Consider the following 23,371-nt stretch of genomic DNA (forward strand, 5'->3'; position numbering starts at 1 on the left):
ATATAACGCCACTCCTCCTCCTTTCTTGACTGGTCTGTTTCTCTGAAAAAGATTGTATCCCCTCATTATTACATTCCAATCGTGGGACTTATCCCACCAGGTTTCAGTGATGCCTATTATGTCATATTTAGTTTGCTGTACCAAGAGCTCAAGCTCATCTTGTTTATTTCCCATGCTTTGCGCATTAGTGTACAGACATTGAAGTCCATTAATCATTCCCCCGTGTCTCTTATTTAAGGATTTTTTCCTCCCACCACTAGGTCCGCGTGCTGTTTGCTCCATTTGGTCTATGACATTTGGATGATCATCTTCATCAACTGATAGACTCCTACCTTCAGGAGCACTGTCTCCCTCCCCCACATTAGTCAGTTTAAAGCCCTCCTGATGAGGTTTCTGAGATTTTTGGCAAAAACATTTCTCCCAACCGTTGTGAGGTGCAGCCCATCACTTGCCAGAAGTCCATCCTCAAGAAACTGCAGTCCGTGATCTAAGAATCCAAACCGTTCCTGTTTACACCATTTGCGAAGCCAGCTGTTCACTTCCACTATTTTCCCCTCTCTCCCTGGGCCACGTCGTTCAACTGGGAGGATAGATGAGATGACAATTTGTGCATTTAGTTGCTTCAATTTCCTGCCGAGAGCCTCGTAGTCTCTTTTGATCTTCTGGAGGCTATTGCTTGCAGTGTCATTGGTTCCCACATGAACCAAGAGGAAGGGGTATTTGTCAGTGGGTTTTATGATTCCTTGCAGTCGTTCAGTTACATCTTGGATCTTAGCCCCGGGGAGACAGCACACTTCCCGAGACATCTTGTCAGGCCCACAGATCACTGCTTCTGTTCCCCTCAGTAGGGAATCCCCTATCACCACTACACGCCTCCTCTTGGGTTTGGTCGGGGTTCTTCCGTGAGCTGTCCGTTCCAAGGTCGCCTGCACATTCCCTGAGGACTGACTTTGCTGCTCGTCTTCATATACCTGATCGACTGTAATGAGGGAGAGATCCTCAAATGGAGTCTGCTCTTCGTCTTCCATGCTAGGGGAGAGGACCTCAAAGCGATTGTGTATTTCTAAGCAATCAGAGTGAACCCTGGGCCTCCTACTTCTTTGAGTCACGTTTCTCCATATATCTGGCTCCTGTGTTGGTGAACTAGACTCCTTCTCAGGGGAGTCCCCTGTCTCCTCCTTGGTGCAGACGGTGTGCTCTGTTGCTTCCAAGAAGAGCTCCAGCTCTCTAATTCTTTGGAGCGTAGCTACACGTTCCTCCAGTTGCTGGACTTTGTCTTTTAAGAGGGCAATCAACATGCAATTGCTGCAGGTAAAGCTGCCTGCAACCTTTGGCAAGATGGCAAACATTGCGCAGGAATCGCAGGCGACTGCAGCTGTTCCCTCCCCTTCCATCTTGAGATCGTGTCGTTGGGGTTGGCTACAGAGGTCCTCCATCATAAAAAGCTTGAAGACAGGACAAATAACTTCCCCCACACAAAAAAACACCTAGATCTCCCCCAACAAACGTTTGAGACTAGCTTCCCTAAATCTAAAAGATGGATCTAACTGCCTAAAAGATGGATCTAACTGCCTCTTCTGTCGTGCACTGTCCTTGTCCTGCAAGGAATCCGCTGAGTGCAAAGCGCCTCAGGGTAAGCAAACTTGGGGGGGTGCATTGGGGGGGGTTGTGCAATGCAATACCTAGAATTGGGGTTGGGGGTGGAGAGAGAGCAGGCAGGGAAGCGGTGGGTCAAGTGTGGGGGTATTGCAGCTCCTTCATCCTGGTTGCAAATAAGAGACATGGCCTCTCCCTGAAGATTCTCTCTCTCACAGACACACACACACACACACACACACACACACACACACACACAAAAACCTACTTCTCTCTCTGAAGGTACGCTCTTTCTCACTCACTCACATACCCCTCCGCACGAAGAGCCCTGTAGTTTCATCAAGCCCATCTAGTCCCGCACCCTGTTAGAATCATAGAATCGTTGAGATGGAAGGGGACCCTGAGAGTCATCTAGTCCAACCCCCTGCAATGCAGGAAACTCAGCACTGTCTCCTCACGGTGGCCAAGCCTGCACGGAGGATGGGAGCTGAAGAGCATCTCTCCCCTCCAGCGGCTTCCGGCAACTGCTATTCAATTAAGCATAAGAATAATAATATTGTAACAACAACCTTATTTATACCTGCTCATCTGGCTGGGTTTCCCCAGCCACTAGGGGAGCTCCCAACAGAATATTTTTAAAAAACCAATGAAGCATCAAACATAAAAACTTCTCCATATAGGAGAAGCAGGATCAGGAAGTTCTTAATGTCTGATAATAAAAATAATAATAGTAATAATTATAAATTTTATTTATACCCCGCCCTCCGTGGCCAGAGCCGGGCAACACCAGTAAAATTGCAGTAAAACATAATGGGGGGGAACCAATTTAAAATACAGATTAAAATGCAATTTAAAATGCAGCCTCATTTTAAAAGTAGCCCATAAATCAAAACCATAAGGGGAGGGAAACATAAAGGTCAGACTGAGTCCAGACCAAAGGCCGGGTGGAACAGCTCTGTCTTGCAGGCCCTGTGGAAAGATGTCAAGTCCCGCAGGGCCCTAGTCCCTTGTGGCAGAGCGTTCCACCAAGTTGGGGCCAGTACTGAAAAGGCCCTGGCCCTAGTTGAGACCAATCTAACCACCTTGAGACCCAGGACCTCCAAAATGTTGTCATTCGCGGAACTTAAGGTCCTCCGCAGGGCATACCAGGAGAGGCAGTCCCATAGGTAAGTGGGTCCTAGGCCGCATAGGGTTTTAAAGGTCAAAACCAGCACCTTAAACCTGACCCTGTACTCCACCGGGAGCCAGTGCAGTTGGTAAAGCACTGGAGTCTTGCCGCGGCATTCTGCACCCGCTGGAGTTTCTGAGTCAGCCTCAAGGGCAGCCCCACATAGAGTGAGTTACAATAATCAAGCCTGGAGGTGACCGTTGCATGGATCACTGTGGCCAGATCAGGGCGAGAAAGGTAAGGGACCAACTGCTTTAATACGGTGCAGATGGAAAAACGCCACCTTTGCTGTGGCTGCAACCTGTGCCTCTATGGAAAGGGAGGCATCAAAAGTTACACCCAAGCTCTTGACAGAAGGCGCTGGCACTAATTGAGCCCCTGCAAGAGATGGAAGTTGGGCTCCCAATCCCATGTTGTCCCGACCCAGCCAGAAGACCTCTGTCTTCGAAGGATTTAACTTCAACCGGCTCCCACGCAGCCATCCAGCCACAGCTTCCAAGCATCTGGTCAGTGTGTCCGGGGCCAAGTCAGGGCGGCTGTCCATCAACAGATAAAGCTGGGTGTCATCAGCATATTGATGACAATCCAGCCCAAAGCTCCGGACAATCTGGGCAAGGGGGCACGTAAAAGATATTAAAAAGCATCAGGGAAAGGATTCCACCCTGTGGGACTCCACACACCAAGGAGTACCGCAGTGACAACTCCCTCCCTAGCGCCACCCTCTGTCCCCGACCTGAGATAAAGGAGAGCAGCCATTGTCGGACTGTGCTCTGAATCCCTACGTCGGTAAGGCGGTGGTCCAAAGGTTCGTGAAGGCTGCTGACAGATGGAAGAGAATCAGCAGTCCAGACCCGCCTCAATCCAGCTGTCTATGGAGATCATCTGTTAGGGCAACCAAAGCCGTTTCGGTCCTGCAACCAGGGTGAAAGACGGACTGAAATGGGTCCAGAGCCCATGTTTCATCCAGAAACCTACCAAGCTGTTCGGCAACTGCTCTCTCAATTATCTTACACAGGTATGGAAGATTCGATACCGGGCGGTAATTGGATAGATCTGAAGGATCTAGAGATGTTTTCTTTAAGAACAGATGCACCACTGCTTCCTTCAACTCCCCTGGGAAAGTCCACGTACCAAGGGACTGATTAATGATCTCATCCAGGGGGACCCGCACCTCATCTAGACATGCTCTAATCAGCCAGGACGGGCGCGGGTCAAGGGGGCAAGTGGTACCACTGTATACCACTTTAAACATTCATGGCTTCCCCCAAAGAATTCTGGGAGCTGTAGTTTGTTAAGGTTTCTTGGAGCTGTTAGGTGTGGTTGCCATATTTTGAAGAGCAAAAAAGAGTCCTTATGAGGACTCTCATTTTAAATATCTCTACCATATGTAGGCTATAGAAACTATAGAAGCTATATTGCCGGGGGTGAGGGGAGAAGAGAAGAGGCAATCAAGTCTTTAACCATGGCAAACCCTTAAAACCCTTATTTCCCTCAGAGTTACAATTCACCAAGTTCTCTGTGACAAGGAATAGATAGTGAAGCCACTCTACGTATTATATCTCTGAGAGGGGAACAGGGAGTCTCCTCTCAGCAAATTACAGCTCCCAGAATGCTTTGGGGGAAGCCATGACTGACTGAAGGGGTACTAGAGTGATTTCATAGAATCATAGAATCATAGAGTTGGAAGAGACCACAAGGGCCATCGAGTCCAACCCCCTGCCAAGCAGGATGTGGTGTGGGTGTGGCCCTCGAGGGAGAAGGCAAGCAATCAGGAGGTAAGTGGGAACACAATGGAGCCCTTGGGGGCCATTTTGCTCAGCAGCCTCCAGTGCCATTGTGTTCCTCCCAGGGAAACACAGCACTCGTGCCCACTGCCTGCCTTCTGAGATGTGGGACCATTCCCAAGGGCAGCTTGTGACACAGCGTTGTAGGGCAAGGCTGTTTCAAAGGAAGGTGGGAAAATGCATTTCTGCCACACAGCAGCCTGGATAATTTGTGTGGGCTGTGAGTGTTTTCCCTTTTTCTCTTCAGCGGTGTCTCCCAAATACATTTCTGTTCCAAGCAAGCAATCAGAATTCATTGCCCGTCCTCTTGAAGACAAGGCCTTGAGAAAGATTCTTGTCAAGATGGCGGTGTGGCAGTGGATCACCTGCCACTCCGACTCATATATACCTCCATGCAGTGACTTAACTCGCCCTGCCCATCAGAATCAATGAGGAAAAAATCATGATGATTTATGTGATCTTTGAATCAAGTCTACTTACAGGCAAAAGCGGGCTGTGGGGGCCAGGGGTTGATTCTAGGATTGTGGAGAGCTGTCTGCATCCTGAACAGCGCACCCCGGGCTTCGGGCAGCTCTCCGTAACCCTTGGGAGCCCGGCACAAAGTCACGCCGGCTCCCTAGGCTTGCGGGTAGCAGCCTGTTCTGGGGGCTGTGGTCCGCCATAGGTGCGCCCTATGGGGCGAAAAATACAGTAAGTCTCCTGGACTACCTAGCAATGGATGATATTTGCCTTAATTTGTAACTCAATGCTTTGAACATCCCACTGGCATTTCATTTTAAATGCTGATAATGTTTCATTGCAGATTTTTTATCATCATTTTGGTATCTCTTTGTTAACAAAGTATTTTCATACATATGAAAAGCAAATCTTGGATTGAGAAAATTATGGTTTGTAAAGTGAAAAGATTTTTTTTCAAAAAAGTTATGTTTGCCTCTGTTCTAAAATTTGGTTTTAAAGTAAAGTGTTTCAATATATTTGGGTTTGTTTATAAAGCAGAAGCTCCTGGAAGCTAAAAATGAGCTCTGTATCAACAAAAGTTTTACCTATAATTATTCATAATGAAAAGTTGTAAGAAACATGAGATTTTCCACCCTTGAGCTTTTGAACTACAACTCCCATCAATCTTGGCCGTACGGGCTGAGCCTTATGGGAGTTGTTTCCCAACATCTGAGCAACCCCATGTTGGATATCCCTGCTCTATACTTTTTAAATTTAATTTCCATTCCACTTTATATCTTCAAGAAAAACCTCAAAGCTGTTCACAGCATATTAAATCAATAAAACAATGTGAAAAATGTGAAATATAATAATAACTACTACTACTAATTTATTATTTATACCCCACCCAGCTGGCTCCCCCCTGCCACAATATAGAGTATACGGTAAAAACAACATAACAGAAAACAAAAATATTATCTTAAAGATTTCAAAATAAAACAGTACAAAGGTCAACTACAGAATTCATATTTAACATAGTAGAGCTGGGTGAGTCTGGGCCCCACCCCTTTGGCCAGGTGGAAAAGACCTTGCAGGGAGTGGTGGACTTTCCATCTCACAGCAGGGCGATGTTCCTCCGGCCTCATGAGCAGCCTCTCTAATGGGACCCAAGTGTTTTTATGGTTGCAATTAACTTAATCTTCCCTAGATCTGCTTTCAGCAGAAGCATGTGCCAATTCCACTGCCCAGCTTCAAACTCAAAGTAGCAAGCACATGTATCCTATAGGTGCGCTTGGCTCTTCCTGTTCAGCGTCGCTAAAACTCTCATCCCCCCACCCCCTCTCACGAAACAACAGCCTACTTTTAAGCACCCTGAGAGTTATTTACCATCTCCCCACCACTGTTCTCACGGTGCATGTGCGATAAACATGCTTTGCTCTAATGTCTCCTGAGGCATCTTACGCTCCCAGCCAAAGGGACGCTCTCCTGCTAAATGTACGCTCACTGATTACAGGAACGTACTCGGGAGAAACACGAACTAGCCTTGCATGGATAAAGCATCCCCTCTACTTCTCTTCCCTTCTCTCTGCTCCCCCCCCCCCAGCCTAGGCCCACACTTTCTCACCTAAACCAAAACCTAACCACCGTCATGAGGGACCCAGCTAAGGAGAGCTGCACTGAGGCGCATTTGTGGGAACCTCCCCCTCCCCTGAATCTTCCCAGGAGCAGGACTGTATAGATTTGGAAAAGTGATTTGCAGAGGAACATAGTTCAGAAGGCAGAAGCTGGGAAATACTGGATGGGGAACAGCTTGCAGAAGAAACTCTGGAGGGGGGGAGAGCTAACAGATTCACTGTCTCTGGAAAGCATCCATCCACTCTCCCCAAGGTCGAGGAGAGCAGCAAAAGTGGCAGGACAGAAAGCACAGCGGGTACAGGCTCAGGTTACGAGACGCAGAAGTGGCAGGGGTGACTAGCGATGTGAGGGACTGGACCTCTTCATTGGGAGCACCGCCATTTCTAGAAGACGGGTTCTTTGTCCCCTTGCTGGGATCATTAAAGTTTCTAACTGGTAAGAAGACTCCCTTTCCTTTGTTCTGCTTATCGACGACCAAGGGGGAAGGAAGGCAATTTCCTGAAGCCAGACAGATGCTGATCCACAAGACAAGGGCAGCCCATCATTTTGGCAGTGAAGGGTGGAGTCAAAACTCAACAGATTCATCACACACCTTGAGCATTCCAGATTCACATTCTCCCCCTGGATAATCTAGCAGCAACTTGCAACTTCTTTTGTACATCAAGTATATGTGACCTTCATTACTTTAATACATATATATGTGTATACAAATTTAAATACAAACACCAAAACATCACATGGGTTCCATGTATTTAAAATTGATTTCTGCCTTTATGAGTTTCTTGATGTAAATTAAATAGTGAACCTTGAGTGGAACGTTGCATACGTTTATATGGTTTTTAACCTGTGTGAATTTGCTTATAAATATTAAGGTCTCTACTTCGTGTTAAGCTCTTTCCACATTCCCTACATCTGTGGTTTCCCCCATGTGAGTTAGCTGATGTTTCCTAAGGCCTCCACTTTGACGGAAGCTCTTTCCACACTCCATACAATTAAATGGTTTCTGCGTGTGAGTTCGTTGATGTCTTCTAAGGTCTCCACTTTGACCGAAGCGCTTTCCACATTCAATGCATTTAAATGGTTTCTCCCCTGTGTGAGTTAGTTGGTGTGTTCTAAGGTTTCCACTTTGACTGAAGCTCTTTCCACATTCAAGACATTTAAATGGTTTATGCCCCGTGTGAGTTTGTTGATGTATTCTAAGTTTTCCACTTTGACTGAAGCTCTTTCCACATTCAATACATTGAAACGGTTTCTCCCCCGTGTGAGTACGTTGATGTATTCTAAGGGCTCCATTATGACTGAAGCTCTTTCCACATTCAATACATTTAAATAGTTTCTCCCCCATGTGAATTTGTTGATGTATTCTAAGTGTCCCACTTTGACTGAAGCTCTTTCCACATTCAATACATTTAAATGGTTTCTCCCCTGTGTGAGTTCGTTGGTGTATTCTAAGGTGACCACTACGACTGCAGCTCTTTCCACATTCGATACATTTAAACCGTTTCTCTCCCGTGTGAGTTCGTTGATGTATTCTAAGGTCTCCACTACGACTGAAACTCTTTTCACATTCAATACATTTAAATGGTTTCTCCCCTGTGTGAGTTTGTTGATGTATTCTAAGGTTTCCACTTTGACTGAAGCTCTTTCCACATTCAATGCATTTAAATGGTTTCTCCCCTGTGTGAGTTCGTTCATGTATTCTAAGGTCTCCGTTTTGACCAAAGCTCTTTCCACATTCAATACATTTAAATGGTTTCTCCCCCGTGTGAGTTCGTTGATGTCTTCTAAGTTTACCACTTTGAGTGAAGCTCTTTCCGCACTCCATGCATTCAAACGGTTTTCCCCCCGTGTTAGTTTGTTGGTGTTTCCTCATTTTTCCACAGTGACTAAAGCACATTCCACATTCCCTGCATTTAAATGGCTTCTCTGCTCTTCCCACTGATTTCACAGACCTTTCCGTAGAATCCTGACCATCATCTTCCTCACCTGTTTGGGGCAGGGAAAGAATCCTGTTAGACTTTTAGGAAAGACAATAAATGAACTAAGCACATGTCAATTCCCATGTGCACCTTCTCTTATTTTAACACCCTCTCCATTGTCCACTGTCTCCATGTTCCAAATTTTTAGGAATGCAGATGAGATAATGGCAAGAGAAACCCATGATCACGCCATTCACACTTAAGAAAGCACCATCATTTTATAGTAGATATCTACGGTGGAACTGGCTTATAAGACACATCTCTGTCTTTTTCTTTTTCAAGTGAAGAAATGATCTCATGCTCCAATAGCAGTCTCTCCTATGAGGAAGAAGTATAACTGAGGTGTTCCTATGCCACATGTAAGTGTAAAATTATTACAACGTATTACAACCTAATAACAGCCTGCTGCATCGGGCAAAGACCCACCTAGTCAAGCATCCTGTTTTCACAGTGGCCAAGCAGATGCCTGGGGGAAACCAGCAAGATAGATTTCAGCCCAAGAGCCCTCTGCTCTCCTGTGCTTTCCAGAAACTAGTATTAAGAAGCATTATTGCCTAGGACTACGAGGGCAGAGCACAGACACCAGCCTAATCCCTTTTTTCAAGATATCCAAGTTGCTGGCAGTCACTGTCTCTTGTGGGATGGAAGACCATAGATTAACTATGCTTCTGTTTATTCATCTTCTGTAGCCCATAAAGGCTCATAAATGTATTATGGCTTAAGCTTTTGTGAGCTATAGTCTGACATTGTGGAATCTTGACTAGGAAAGCTGGTGCCACTATAAACCCATGAGTCTTTTTGTCGGGTTTTTGTACTTATTTTGAACTTAAGTCTTAATCTGCAAAGGACTGCTTTGAATACATGGGTTGCCCTTGAATGGAGAAGAAGAAAGCACCTTGCTTGCATCTGGATCCCCTGGGAGAGGCGGTGGATCCAGGGATTGTGAATGAACAAGACCTCTCCCTTCCGTGCGGTGGGAGTGGGTGGGTTAAAAGTGGGGGAGAGACCTCCCCCTCCTGTCCTTTTGGGAAATAGGAGCTTTTGCCGTGAGCAAACAACTTAGATGGCAAGTTCTCAAGAGAAGCACTTTGGAGCCCTGCTTGCTCATGCTATCTGTGTGTGCATGTATGTCTTTGGACCTAGAAGACAACATACACTAGTGGTCAAAATTGTGGAAACCTTGGAGAAGGTGTTTTTCTGGGGTTTGATTGCTCATAATACCCCCCTTTTTGGGAGTAATACCATAAAATTATATATCAACGGAAAGATACAGTGGTACTTCAGGTTACAGACACCTCAGGTTACAGATGCTTCAGGTTACAGACTCCGCTAACCCAGAAATAGTACCTCGGGTTAAGAACTTTGCTTCAGAATGAGAACAGAAATTGTGCTCTGGTGGCACGGCGGCAGCAGGAGGCCCCATTAGCTAAAGTAGTGCTTCAGGTTAAGAACAGTTTCAGGTTGAGAACAGACCACTGTAATTTAAAGTACCACTGTAATTTAAAGTAGAATGTAATACAACAACTTTTAGGAAGGATTGCAACATAAATAAGCAGGACATTTGTCAGTGTGTTATGTGATTGCAATCAAGTTGGTTGGGGATTTTTTTGTTCTTTCAGTTAGTGAACTTGTAAAATGTAATAAAATACAATAAATGTCACAAAGAGTTGACTTTGTGATTGCGAGCTTCCGGGCTGGAGTAGGACAGAGCCCTTAGGAGGATTTCAGGCCACCGAGGAGAGGTTTAGGGGCTAAAAAAAGCCCCCCGCACAAAACTCTGCAGAAGAGTGGGGCTGCCACGGGGTCCAGCTGAGCCCCAGGTCTCCCGTCAAACCGGCTCCCGCAGTTGCATCAGGGAGGGGAAGACGGTCGAGGCGGGCTGTCGGCTCCAACGCACACCTGAATAACCGAAGCCTAAAAGCCGCCCTCTGAAGTGACAGATCTTCTGTTATAAGGTAAAAGAAAAAGAAGCTTTTGGAGAGGAATTTAAAAATTTGGACTTAAATTCAATTTGAACTTCAAAGTGAGAAGTATTAAAAATGGAAGCCGTACTTCTGCTATTCAGGGGAGAACCCTGCAGAGACGTTTTGTGAATAAGATGGAATGAGATGAATGAGATGAAAGCCCCCAAAAATCTACATTTCAGCCTCTGAGTGAAAGCAAATGTATTTTTAACCCTAAAATTCCTGCTTTGCTGAAAGAACAGGATTTGTAAATAGTTGCCTCTCAGTTTTGACAAGCTCTGCGATTTGAATATCCAACAACTTGGAATTTTTTGAGACATCCACCAGTCTGGCAGGATTAGACCCTGTGTAGCTGGAGGGGTGATAAAAAAGGAAAGTGGCCAACATATAGAGATTTGTTAATAGAAGAGGAGAAAGGTTTGAAATTTAAAAGTTATGAAAACTTGAAAGGTACTTTACAAAGTTGGTTGCATCACAGACAAATTAATGAGCAATTTAAAGAAGATAATAAAAGGGGGTTCAGCTATACTATCTCAAACTTTCAAAAGGAAGTTGTGGAGGGAAATACCAAATTATTGAAGAGAGCATATAACATTTTGCTATATGGAGAGACTTTAGATGAGAAGGTAAAATCAGCCCAAATAAAATGGGCTCCGGATGTTGGGCTTAATATACAGTTGGAGGAATGGGAAAGTTTATGAAAACAAATGTAAAGTTTACAGATTGTATATCATTAAGAGAAAATTACAGTGGTACCTTGGGTTAAGTACTTACCGTATTTTTCCCTCTATAACACGCAGATTTTTTCTCCTAAAAAGGAAGGGGAAATGTCTGTGTGTGTTATTGAGCGAATGTGTGGTCCCTGGAGCCAAATGGCGCGAGGGGAGGCAAAAAAAATCAGGCAAAAATCAAATTGCGCGTCTTGGAGAAGGGAAACCTGAAAAGAGGAAGCGGCTGCTTTCCTGCATTCTGCCTCAGGGTCTTACTGCCCACCCTCCTCTGTTTCCTTGCTGTTTTTGCTCAAACGGAACAAAGAGCAGGGAAAGCCCCTCCCCTCCAGGCAAGCAGAGGGGAAAGCAGAGTGTCCTCTCTGTGCTCTGGTGCTGCTGAAAACATGCAGGTGGGAGAGAGAGGGAGAGAGAGAGAGAGAGAGAGAGAAAGCTGGCTGGCTTGGGTGGGTAGGTGAGGGAAAACTTTTGCCTTCCTTTCCCCCCTCCCGTTATACTCCTCTCCTGCATTCTTAGCCAGCTGCTTCCCTGCACACCCCTCTCCTGCTCCTTGTCCCTTCTGTGTTTTTCCTTCCCTCCCCACTTAAAATGTGGTTAAAAAGCATGGATCCACATGGATCCTCAGGATCTTTGCATTGGGTCACCCCAAATTCACCATCAGATCCCATAGCATGTCCATGGCTACAGCCTGCCCCCAAAAATCACGCACCCACTGTTGCCTGGGGCTACAATGGTGCAAAAATGTGGTTACAAAGCATGGAACTACATGGATCCTCAGAATCTTTGCATTGGGTCACCCCAAATTCACCATCAGATCACATAGCATTTCCATGGCTACAGCCTGCCCCCCCCAAAATCACACACCCACTGTTGCCTGGGGCTGCAGTGGTGCAAAAACGTGGTTACAAAGCATGGATCCACAGGGATTCTCAGGATTTTTGCATTGGGTCACCCCAAATTCACCATCAGATCACATGTCTGTGGCCACATCATGAAGCACAAAAATGATACATCCACTGTTTCATTCAGAATGTTTTTTCCCTTGTTTTCCTCCTCTAAAAACGATGTGCGTGTTATGGTCAGGTGCGTGTTATAGAGCGAAAAATACAGTAATTCATTCCAGCGGTCCATTCTTAACCTGAAACTGTTCTTAACCTGACGCACCACTTCAGCTAATGGGGCCTCCTGCTGCTGCTGCGCCGCCGGAGCACGATTTCTGTTCTCATCCTGAAGCAAAGTTCTTAACCTAAGGTACTATTTCTGGGCTAGCAGAGTCTGTAACCTGAAGCATCTATAACCTGAGGTACCACTGTATTTGAAAATGATATATAGATGGTATATCACACTGGAAAAACTGCAAAAATGTATAAAACAGGATCCAAGATATGTACTTTTTTCATGTATGGTGGGAATGCAAGAAGGTTAAAGAATACTGGGAAATGATATATAATGAACTGAAAAAAATGTTGAGAAAACCCTTTGTTTAAAAACCACACTCTTTCCTGCTTCTAATTTTAGATCATGATACATGAGAGGAAAATTGGACATAGTTTATGTATGCGACAACAGCAACAAGAATTTTATTAGCACAAGTATGGAAAACAGAAAACGCCAACAAAGGAAGCAGTGCAAGCCAAGCTTATGGACTACACGGAACTGGCTAAGCTGACAGAGAGAATACACGAGAGAGACAACATTGATTTCAAAAAAGAGTGGGAACCATTTATAAACTATAGAAAAAGACAGTATAAAGATATGGACTCTTTGCCAGGTTTTGACAACTATATAAGAAGCAAAATCAGCAGAGTATAGAATTTGTTTAAAAATCAATACGGAAATATGGGGGAAGCCAAAGAGGAGGGAGGGGAGACATACAGATATAGAAATTGTTCAATTAAGATTTGTGGAAATTTGTTGTTATAATTTGAAAATTCAATAAAAATATTTTTTTAAAAAATGTGTTTTGCGATTGCTATCAAGTTGGTTGAGGTTTTTTTCATTTAGTGAGCTTGTAAAACGTAATTAAATAAATGGCACAAAGAGATGACTGGTCACCTAGAAAGGGATGTAAAATAGTACTATTAAGTGAACAAGGCTACAGTTATGAAGATATTAGAAGAAAAATTGGCAGAAACTTAACCAAAGGGGGCATTTCTAAATTTTGGAAGAGGTATAAGGAGACGCAGTCACTACAAAATCAGACTGGGCTAAACCCATGTTAACTGGACAGGCCATAGATTGTTTAATGAGCCCAATGCCTGGGAGAAGAGGAATGCTTTTGCCTGGTGTCTAAAGAGAAGGAAGGAAGGACACTGAGGTTCACTTCCGAGGGTCTTCTGCCAGTTCCCTCCCTGCAAGAAGCGAGGTTACAGGGAACCAGGCAGAGGCCCTTCTCGGTGGTGGCGCCCTCCCTGTGGAAAGCCCTCCCTTCCAATTTCAAATAAACAACTATCTGACTTTTAGAAGACATCTGGAGGCAGCCCTGTACTGGGAAGGTTTTAACGTTTGATCTTTTATTATGGTTTATCTAAGTTGTAAGCCACACTGGAAACCCAGCCAGAGGGGCAGGTACTATTATTATTATTATTAACCTGCCCATCAATGCCCAAGCCTCTTCCCTTCCCCGCCTCCTTCCAGGCAAATCCCTTTGCACCAGATCCGGGCAGGAAGAAGCTTCTCTCTTTCCACAACGGGAACCCGCCCTCCCCCACCTTCAAGGCCCCATTAAGAAAAACAGCTCCCTTTCCTCCCTTCTCTTTTCTCCCCGTCCCGGGGCTTCTCATCCTGGACCCCCACCCCTTGCCAAGCCCCTTCCCTCCTTCCCGCCGCTGGCTTTGCACTCACCCGAAATCTGAGGGCGGCGGCAGATGCAGCGACCCTGGACAACGGGGGCGGGAATGGGAGCCTCGCCAGGGAGGCAGTGAGTGACCCCGCTTAATGAGGAGGCTTAATTAGAAGGAAGCAGACCCCTCCCTCCTTTTATCTCCGCTGGTGAAGCCGGAAGTCAGGTGACTCTGGCGAGGAAGGAGAAGTTTCTCCCCCCCCCTCTTTCCTTTCCTTTGATAACTGGGGGAAGGAAAACCTTGCAGGACCAGCCAATGGGGAGACGAGGGAGGGAACCTGGGCTCCGAGTATAGGGAGCATCAGCTACTGTGGACCCCGCCCTCTTGCAAGAACGTATTGTAATCAATAAACTCTTTACTGCCTCACCCATTTGATTCAGATTGTATTTCAAGGAGGGATCAAGGGTCTCATGACCCACTTCTTACAATGTAGGAAGCAGCTTACAGCAAAAAAGCCCAATGACTCTTCTGGGTAAATGAATACAGTATTTTAATAAATATATAAATGGAGAGCATATTTTACATTCTCATGTTCATGCAAACATGGTTCCACTCCAACCTCACTTAGTCCCCACTTACACCTCAGCAAAGTGTTATTTATACAGAAATCTCCTGAAAAGAAGTGTCTCTGTTTACATTATAGGGAGGGACCACACTCTGACTGGCTTATTGCACCTTCATAACACCCTGTGTCTTTTGCAGTGTCCTGTATTCTCCTCACAGACACACAGAAACAGGGAACAGTGACATGCAGCAGCAGCAGCAGCAGCAGCAGCAGCAGCAAGACAGACACGCTGTCAAAGAATACCTCCCATTCGACCACTGGGGGGGGGGGGGGACGACGACGACCATGTACTTTAGATGCCTGCCAAATGTACGATACGGATGTGAAAGCAATATTCTTCACAGGAAATACTGAGGAAAAGTGGAAGGCAGTTTTAATTTGTAAGGAGAGAGGGGAAGTTCTTTGCTTTCCTTTCAGTCCTACCAAATAAAGCAATAAATTGGGGGGGGGGGGGAGAGACAATCAACACTGCCAGTAGTACCTGTATTCCACTATATACACAAGAACTCTGTAGCAATGAATCCACTAGCAAATGGGAGGGGGGCGATGGTGATAAACAAATCTAAGCAGCATCTCGATTGCTGAGATCCCATCAAAGGGAAGGGAAATGTGCACAAGCCCTACAGCTGTAATAACATCTCTCTGAACGTCTTTATTTTTTCACACTATATCCATAGTTCCCTCAACCATTCCTTTACTCCAAGTCCCATTAGCCCCTACTGGCGTGGCCAATGGCCAGGAATGACAGAAGTCATAGCCTAGCATAGTTCAGTGGGATGTGGGCAGGCCTTAGGTTTGCATTCTCTTGCGCAACTGTCAGTTTGGAAGCTTCCACTGTTTTTCAGACCAAGGGCCAAATTCCCTCTTGGATCGCCTTCCAGAGGCCACATGCCAGGGCTGGGCAGAGTGAGAGAGGCAAAGGTGGGTCAAACAAGAAGCGCAACTTTTGCCTTTCCAGAGGAAGTTATATCAGATACACACACAACTATCTGCCTTCTACCAAAGAGGGAGGAGGCATTGTCAAGAGTTGAAAGGTACATCCCGGCTGGCTAAGGGGCGAAGCAGAGCCATGGATTCAGAGCAGTGAATTCAGAGGACCACAGACCACATGTGCATTTGGCTCCCTGGGTCTGAAGTTCTCCACCCTTGGCACATTAACACCATGTGCAAACCAGGTAAGTGTAAAGAGTGCCGTTTCAACCCAACCGTGGTGTATATTTTATACAGGAATCAGTTGCGGCAGCAGACATGCAGCCTCACACCTCTAGACCTGGCTTGGCCCCAGAGATGAGGTTGGCAACCAAGATTTAGAAAGCTGAGGCATCTCTGTCCTTCAAGGGCACTATACCACTTTAAACAGTCATGGCTTCCCCCAAAGAATTCTGGGAGCTGTAGTTTGTTAAGGTTGCTTTAATTTGTGGAGTGGGCTGTGAGGTTTTTTCGCTTTTTGCAAATATACCTCTTCAGCACAGTGTCTTCCAAATACATTTCTGTTCCAAGCAAGCCATCAGAATTCATTGCCCATCCTCTTGCTTCTGTCGCATCAATTCAGTTCCAAAGCATTCTGAATTCCAAGGCCTACCTGGGCTGAAAAAGACAAGGCCTTGAGAAAGATTCTGGTCAAGATGGCCGTCCAGCAGTGGACCACCTGCCTCTCAAACCCAAATATATCTCCATACTTTGGTTGCCTTTAAACTCGCCTCCGCCCATCAGAATTAATGTCAAAAAATATGATTTATATGAGCTTTGAATCACATACCGTACATTTACAGGCAAAAGCGGGCTGTGGGGGGCAGGGGTTGATTCTAGGATTATGTCTCCAGGCTCTACCTAGCAATGGTTGATCTTTGCCTTCATTTGTAACTCAATGCCTTGAACAACCACTAGCATTTATTTTTAAATGCTGATAATGCTTTTATTGTAACTTTTTTTTTCTGTACCCCCTTGCTAACAAAGTATTTTTATTCACATGAAAAGCAAATCTTGGATTGAGAAGATAATGGTTTGTAAAGTAAAAAAAAAAGGTGTGTGGTTTTTTTTAAGAAAAATTATGTTTGTATCTGTTCTGAAATTTGGTTTTAATGTAAAGTGTTTCAATATATTTGGGTTTGTTTATAAAGCAGAAGTGACCAGCTGCTCCTGGAAGCTAAAAATGAATTCTGTATCAACAAAAGTTTTACCTAAAATTATTCATGATGACAAGTGGTAAGAAACATGAGATTTTAAACCCCTGAGCTTTTGAAATACAACTCCCATCAACCTTGGCCGTACGGGCTGAGGCTTATAAGAGTCGTTGCCCAACATCTGAACAACCCCATGTTGGATATCCCTGCTCTATACTTTATTGTTATTTATTTCATTTCTATACTGCTTTATATTTTTAAGAAAAACCTCAAAGCGGTTTACAGCATATTAAACCAATAAAACATAAATAAAACAATTTGAAAAGAGTGAAATACAGTGGTGCCTTGGGTTAAGAACTTAATTGGTTCTGGAGGTCCATTCTTAACCTGAAACTGTTCTTAACTTGAGGTACCACTTTAGCTAATGGGGCCTTCCACTGCCGCCGTGCAATTTCCGTTCTCATCCTGAGGTAAAGTTCTCAACCCGAGGTACTACCTCCAGGTTAGTGGAGTTTGTAACCTGAAGTGTTTGTCACCCGAGGTGTTTTTATCCCAACTTACTACTGTATAGAGTATACATTCAAAACAACATAACAGAAAACTAAAATATTACCTTAAAAGATTTTAAGGAAAACATTACAAAGGAGGTCAACTACAGAATACAAATTTAACATAGTAGGGCTGGGTGACTCTGGGTCCTGCCCCCAAGACCAGGTGGGAAAGGCCTTGCAGGGAGTGGCCTTCACCCCTCTCAGCCGGGTGATGTTCCTCCGGCCTCATGAGGATCCTCTCTAATGGGACCCAAGTGTGTTTAGGCTTGCAATTAACTTAATCTTCCCTAGATCTGCTTTTAGCAGAAGCATGTGCCACTTCCTTTTTTTTTTTTTAATAATATTTATTAAAAATTTTCAAATATAACAGAAAAAGAAAAACATCCAAATTTAAAACCTTATTTTCATTAGCATCTTTCCAGGACTTCCCCTCCCCTCCCCCTCTTGTATTCCAATTCTTTCAAATAAATTCAACAAATTCTTACCCCAAGTTTTAAACTTCTTATCATTGACCCAATTTAAAAATATTTTCCCATCCCCTAAAATCGACCTGTTCCCTTCCACGAGTTCCCCTCTTTAATACAGATTTGAATAAAAAAATAAAAAAAGGAATAAATTGTAATTTAACACGCTTTGGATTCCAAATTTCCCTCCCCCCTTTCCCGGTTGCGTTCCCAATGTCCATCAATGTCTACTGTCGTTCTGGAGCTCCCACATCTAAGCCATAGTCCTTCACCAGTCCGCTTTGTCGTCTTTTAAATAGTCTTTGTCGTCTTTTGGTCATCTTTAATTTTGAATGTCCAATCTTGGAAGGAGTCTGTCTCAAAAAGGTCCATTTTTTCCATCCAGATCTTTATATTTAAGAGTAAAACCTCCAATTTTATTCCTTTAGATCTTTCAAATCTGGATGTCCCAAATGTTCCCACTTCTCTTGTTGTTCTTGTTGATCTCTCTCCTCCTCCTCCCCCCCCCCTGTTCTTCTGCACAAATGTTCTAATTCCAAAAGCTTCTAATTCCTCTACAGAGGCTTTGTTATTCAGGAACAAAACATTACGTCAAGTCCCTTCCATTCTTCAATAGATAAATCTATTGTCTCCTTTAGTGTATAGACCTCTGTAGACAAAATAGTGTTCCACTTCTGCAGTTTCCCAGGAGATAAAAAGTCCTATTCAAATTCCATAGCAACAATACTTGTAGTGTCCCACAGCTCCTCTAGAGGGATTATAGTAACTCAGTTTCCTTCCAGATCACACCCAACAGTCAAAGTAACTTGTTATTCCTTGTTTTAAACAATTTATATCCAATTTGTAACAAATGTAACCGGCAAAGTCCTCGTAACAAAGTTCTCTTTTTGTTCTTCCACTTTGACAGCTCCTTTGACAGCTGTCAAAACCTCTATTTCTCCTCTCCCGGCGCTCTCACGGATCGCTCCCGGGGTTTCCGGGGGGGGGGGGTTGCATTTTAATTCACATTCCACTTTTCTCCTCCAGCCCAATCTTATACTTTTCCATCGCGAAATTGATAACTTTATCCAAATAAGGTTGCGCTCGATCTTAGTTGTCAAATCCTTTGCTTTAACTCCTCTACAACAGGGGGGAGGCTGACTTCCTTTTTGCACCTCCCCCGCTCGCTCCAGATTTAAAAAAAAATTTTCCCCCTTTTTAATCCGAGTTCCAATTACTCACGGATTATTCTTTTAAGTCCAAATTTTCAATGGAAGAAGTCAGCGCTCTCCGTTGAATGGCATGCGGCTTCGCTCGGCAGGGGAAGCGGAGGACTCATAGCACCACCACCCCCCGTCACCCGCTCCGCAGCCTTTAAAAAGGCTCCTTCGCGGGTCGGGGGGGCAAACGGTGCCCGCCGAGTCACCATGCCCATGGGTTTCAGCGCCCATGGTTTTTGAGGGTCCCCGCGTCGCCGGCGCGGTAGAACCCAGCCCCTGCCGAGCAGGCTCCCTCCGGAGCTCGGAGGGAGTCCGCCATTCGGCGATGGCGCCAACCCAGAAGTGAAGCATGTGCCACTTCCACTGCCCATCTTTAAAGTCAGAGTAGCAATCTGGGGACACGTTTTTTTTAAAAAAAGAGAAAAGAAGTTATTTTTAAAAAGCTATTTTTAAAGAAAAATTAAGAAGTAATCTCTTCTGTGGTCTCCTCTGTCGCGCAGCCTTCCTCTGGGCCCTGGTCTGCTTTCTTGGAGTGGAGTAGGCTCAGGTCGGACCTGGGTTCGGTCATGTGTCCTTGCCCTCCCAGTGCTCTCCTCCCTCTGCTCCTCAGCGGCAGCAGTGGCATGGCAAGGTCGGGGATCCCCTCTTTTTTATCCTTCCTCTTTCTCTTCCTTCTCCTTCTTCTCCCTGCCTTGTCTCCAGGGTTTTCCTGGCCCCGGAGCGCTGCTGGGCAGTTGGCCAGGTGCTCTCGCTCCTGGCTTGATTTGGGTCGTGGGGGGGTGTCGGTGGTTTCCCCAGTTCCTCCTCAGCAGTGGAAGCGTCAGCGACAGTCTCAGCACCCTGGAGCCAGCCTGGTAGCGCAGTTGACTCTGGCTGGCTTCAGGAGCTGCTGCTGCCATGGCGCCCGCCATTTTGCCTTGCCAGAAGTCTCCATATGATGTGTCTTGTGCCGTTGAAACAATCATGCAACATTCATTCCCTACTAATAAATGTACAACACTTAAAATATAAACCCGGGGACATTAAATGATATCCAGGGACATTCCAGGGGCGGATTTTGTCCGGGGACAGATTTGTAAATCCGGGGACTTTCTCCGGGAAATGGGGACGTCTGGTAACCATAGTTCAAGGTTGCAATTAACTTAATCTTCCCTACCCCAGATCTGCTTTTAGCAGAAGCATGTGCCACTTCCACTGCCCATCTTCAAAGTCAGAGTAGCAACCACATGTATCCTATAAGCACGCTTGGCTCTTTCTGTTTGGCGTTGCTAAGGCTCTCCTCCCCCCGCCCCCTGTCATGAAACAACAGCCTCCTTTTAAGCACCCCGACAGGTATTTACATTCCCCCCACCATTGCTCTCATGGCACATGTGCGATACAGGCGCTTCACTCTAATGCCTCCTGAAGCATCTTACGCTCTGAGACAAAGGGGCGCTCTCCTGCTAAAAGCACACACGCTGATTACAGGCGTGTACTCAGGAGAAACAAGAACCAGCCTTGCGCAGAAAAAGAAGCATCCCTTGTAATTCTCTACCCTTATTCCCCCCCACCCCTGGCCTAGACCCAGGCCCACACTTTCTCCCCTAAACCAAAATCTAACTGCAATCTCCAGGGATGGTGCTGAGGAGAGCTGCACTGAGGCACAATGGTGGGAGACCAATCCCCCTGAATCTACAGCAGGACTGTATAGATTTGGAACAGTGGTTTGCAGAGGAACATAGTTCAGAAGGCAGAAGCCGGGAAATACTGGATGGGGAACAGCTTGAAGAAAAAACACTAGGGGAGAGAGAGGTAACTGATTCACTGTCTCTGTAAAGCATCCCTCCGCTTTCCCCAAGGTCAGAGAGAGCTGCAAAAGTGGCAGGACAGAAAGCACAGAGGGTGCAAGCCCAGGTTACAAGATGCAGAAGTGACATGGGTGACTAGGGATGTGAGGGGGTGGACTTATTCATTGGGAGCACCGCCATTTGTGTGAAGACGGGTTCTTTGTTCTCTTGCTGGAATCATTAAAGTTTCTAATAGGTATGAAGAATCCTTTTCCTTTGTTCTGCTTATCTACGGCCAAGGGGGAAGGAAGCCAGTTCCCTGAAGCCTGACAGATGCTGATCCACAAGACAAGGGCAGCCCATCATTTTGGCAGTGAAGAGCGGAGGTCAAAACTCAACAGATTCATCAAACACCTTGAGCATTCCAGATTCACACTCTCCCCCTGTTTATCTAGCAACAACTTGCAACTTCTTTTGTACATATAGTATATGTGACCTTCATTACGTTAATACATATATATGAATGAATGAATGAATGAATGAATAAATTTATTACGGTCATAGACCAGAAGAGAAGAAAAAAACATAAAAGGCAGCAATAATTTACAAGGGAATGATGGTGTCGATTAAAAGTTGTAAATTTTACATAAAAACAGTACACATATACACACACACACACACACATATACATACTCATATATGCACTACAGTATATGTATGGGCTTAAAAAAAGGGGGGGGCTTATCCAGGGGTCAGATCTTTTACTTTTTTACAGCTAATGCCCTCCGCTTGATCGCGGCCGCAGAAAACTTGGCCACTTTCAGTGTTACTTCTGGGTTTTTGTCTCCTAGTAGGATTTTCAGCCGCTGAGATTCAGATCGACCTGGAAATTTCTGAACGATAGGGGAGATAAACAGTAACCTGATATCCCCGTAAAGGTCGCAGTGTAACAGCACATGTGAAGCCGTTTCCACCTCCTTCAGACCACATGGGCAAACTCGTTCAGCATAGGGTGTGCCCTCGTATCTGCCCTTTAGTAAGGCAGATGGCAATACATCAAATCTGGTAAGGGTAAACGCCCGCCTATATTTTGCGATTTGTAGGTCCAGCAAATATGGGGTTAGATTAAACCCTTTTCCATAGTCTTGGATAGCTGGATATTTATCTATCTTGCTCATATGGTCCTGAAGCTCTACATCTCCAATTCGCTGGCTCACCATCATTTTAGCCTTCTCAAAGCCTGAGGCTATGAGTTCTTGTGAGGAAAGCCCCAGGCCCCTCAATTTTTCATAAAGCGACAATCTCCATTTAGACTGGAACGGGTCTAGTAGAGTCAATGGAGCCACTCCCACTGGGAAAAATATGAGTTTTAGCCAGAAGTGAATCTTCAGGATCCATATCCTGGCATTAATAGGGAGTTGGCCAACCTCCAGCCTAATGGCAGTGTTAGAGACACAGGTAGGTAACCCTAGTAGGGAACGATAGAATTTAGTTTGTACAGATTCCAGGGACTTGAGTTTTTGACAATTAAATATCTGGGTGCCATACGTCAATTGTGGAAGTATTTTTGCAACAAAGACCTGGGAGGCAGCAGGAACATATTGACCTCCTTTTCTGTAAAAGAATCTTATGGTAGCTCTGGAAGATCTTTGCGCATTTACAATGGAGTTCTTAATCTGATGGCACCAAGATCCCTTCTCATCAAAAATTATTCCAAGATATCTAAAAGATGTTACTTGCTCAATAGGTTGGTTATTAATTTTCCATTTATGTCGGGATTTTCTCTTGGAGAACACCATAATTTTTGATTTAGTGTAATTTATTATTAGGTGTTCAGCTTCGCAATACTCTGTAAGAGCTCGTAAAAGTTTTCTTAGGCCCACACAAGAGAAGGAAATAAGTGCCGCATCATCCGCGTACAAAAGGACCGGGATTGGTGTATTATTTAGATTTGGGGAATGAGTACTTGCTTCCTCCATCTTTCCGACTAGGGAGTTTATATAGAAGTTAAAAAGAATAGGGGCAAGAACACAGCCTTGCTTGACACCATGGGAACTTTGGATTTCCTTTGATAGGTTCCCATAACGGTCGCATCTAACACGGATCCGAGTATTTTCATGTAGTCTACGGATAAGAAGCAAAAGACGTCTATCGATGTTTGTGACATTTAGTTTTTCCCAAAGTCTGTGCCGGGGTATCGAGTCGAAGGCTGATTTGAAATCTATAAAGGCTACATAGAGAGAGCCTCCTTTCTTTGAGGTGTATTTCTCCACTAGATGTTGCAATACCAATCCTTGGTCTAGAGTTGATCTATGTGCCCTAAAACCAGCCTGGGCTTCCTTTAGGATGTGCTCCTGTTCCAGCCAGTCCGCAAGCTTTTCACGTAAGTGAGTTGCATAAAGTTTGCTGATGATGCTTAAGAGACTGATTGGTCTGTAATTGGCTGGATCAAGTTTACAGCCTTTCTTGAATATGGGAACGATGATTGCCAATCCCCAGTCCTCTGGTATTATTGCTGTTTGATCTATGCTGGTGAAAAGGGTGGCAAGGACTGGGGCCCACCAGTCA

The 23,371-nt window shown here is 45.1% G+C and overlaps 2 protein-coding genes and 1 long non-coding RNA gene across 3 annotated transcripts in view; all 3 read right to left on the reverse strand.

Annotated features, from left to right (window-relative positions):
* Nucleotides 1–23,371, reverse strand: part of LOC310701693 (uncharacterized protein) — a 67,036-nt gene that overhangs the window by 33,347 nt on the left and 10,318 nt on the right. The gene's annotated exons all lie outside the window — the stretch shown is intronic.
* On the reverse strand, nt 2,365–14,472 carry LOC310702194. The gene is made up of 3 exons (XR_014523343.1): nt 14,137–14,472; nt 5,029–5,219; nt 2,365–3,675 (listed from the first exon to the last, which is right to left on the reverse strand). It is a non-coding gene; the product is annotated as an uncharacterized lncRNA (long non-coding RNA).
* Nucleotides 5,861–23,371, reverse strand: part of LOC310701812 (uncharacterized protein) — a 69,689-nt gene continuing 52,178 nt past the window's right edge. Inside the window, exon 2 of the mRNA XM_083493212.1 lies at nt 5,861–8,607. Within this exon, the coding sequence (XP_083349338.1) occupies nt 7,508–8,518 (1,011 nt within the window). The 5' untranslated portion in view covers nt 8,519–8,607 and the 3' untranslated portion in view covers nt 5,861–7,507. The remainder of the gene's footprint in view (nt 8,608–23,371) is intronic.

Source organism: Podarcis liolepis (assembly GCF_965112155.1).
Source record: "Podarcis liolepis genome assembly, chromosome: 2".
In the NCBI taxonomy this organism is placed as follows: domain Eukaryota; kingdom Metazoa; phylum Chordata; class Lepidosauria; order Squamata; family Lacertidae; genus Podarcis; species Podarcis liolepis.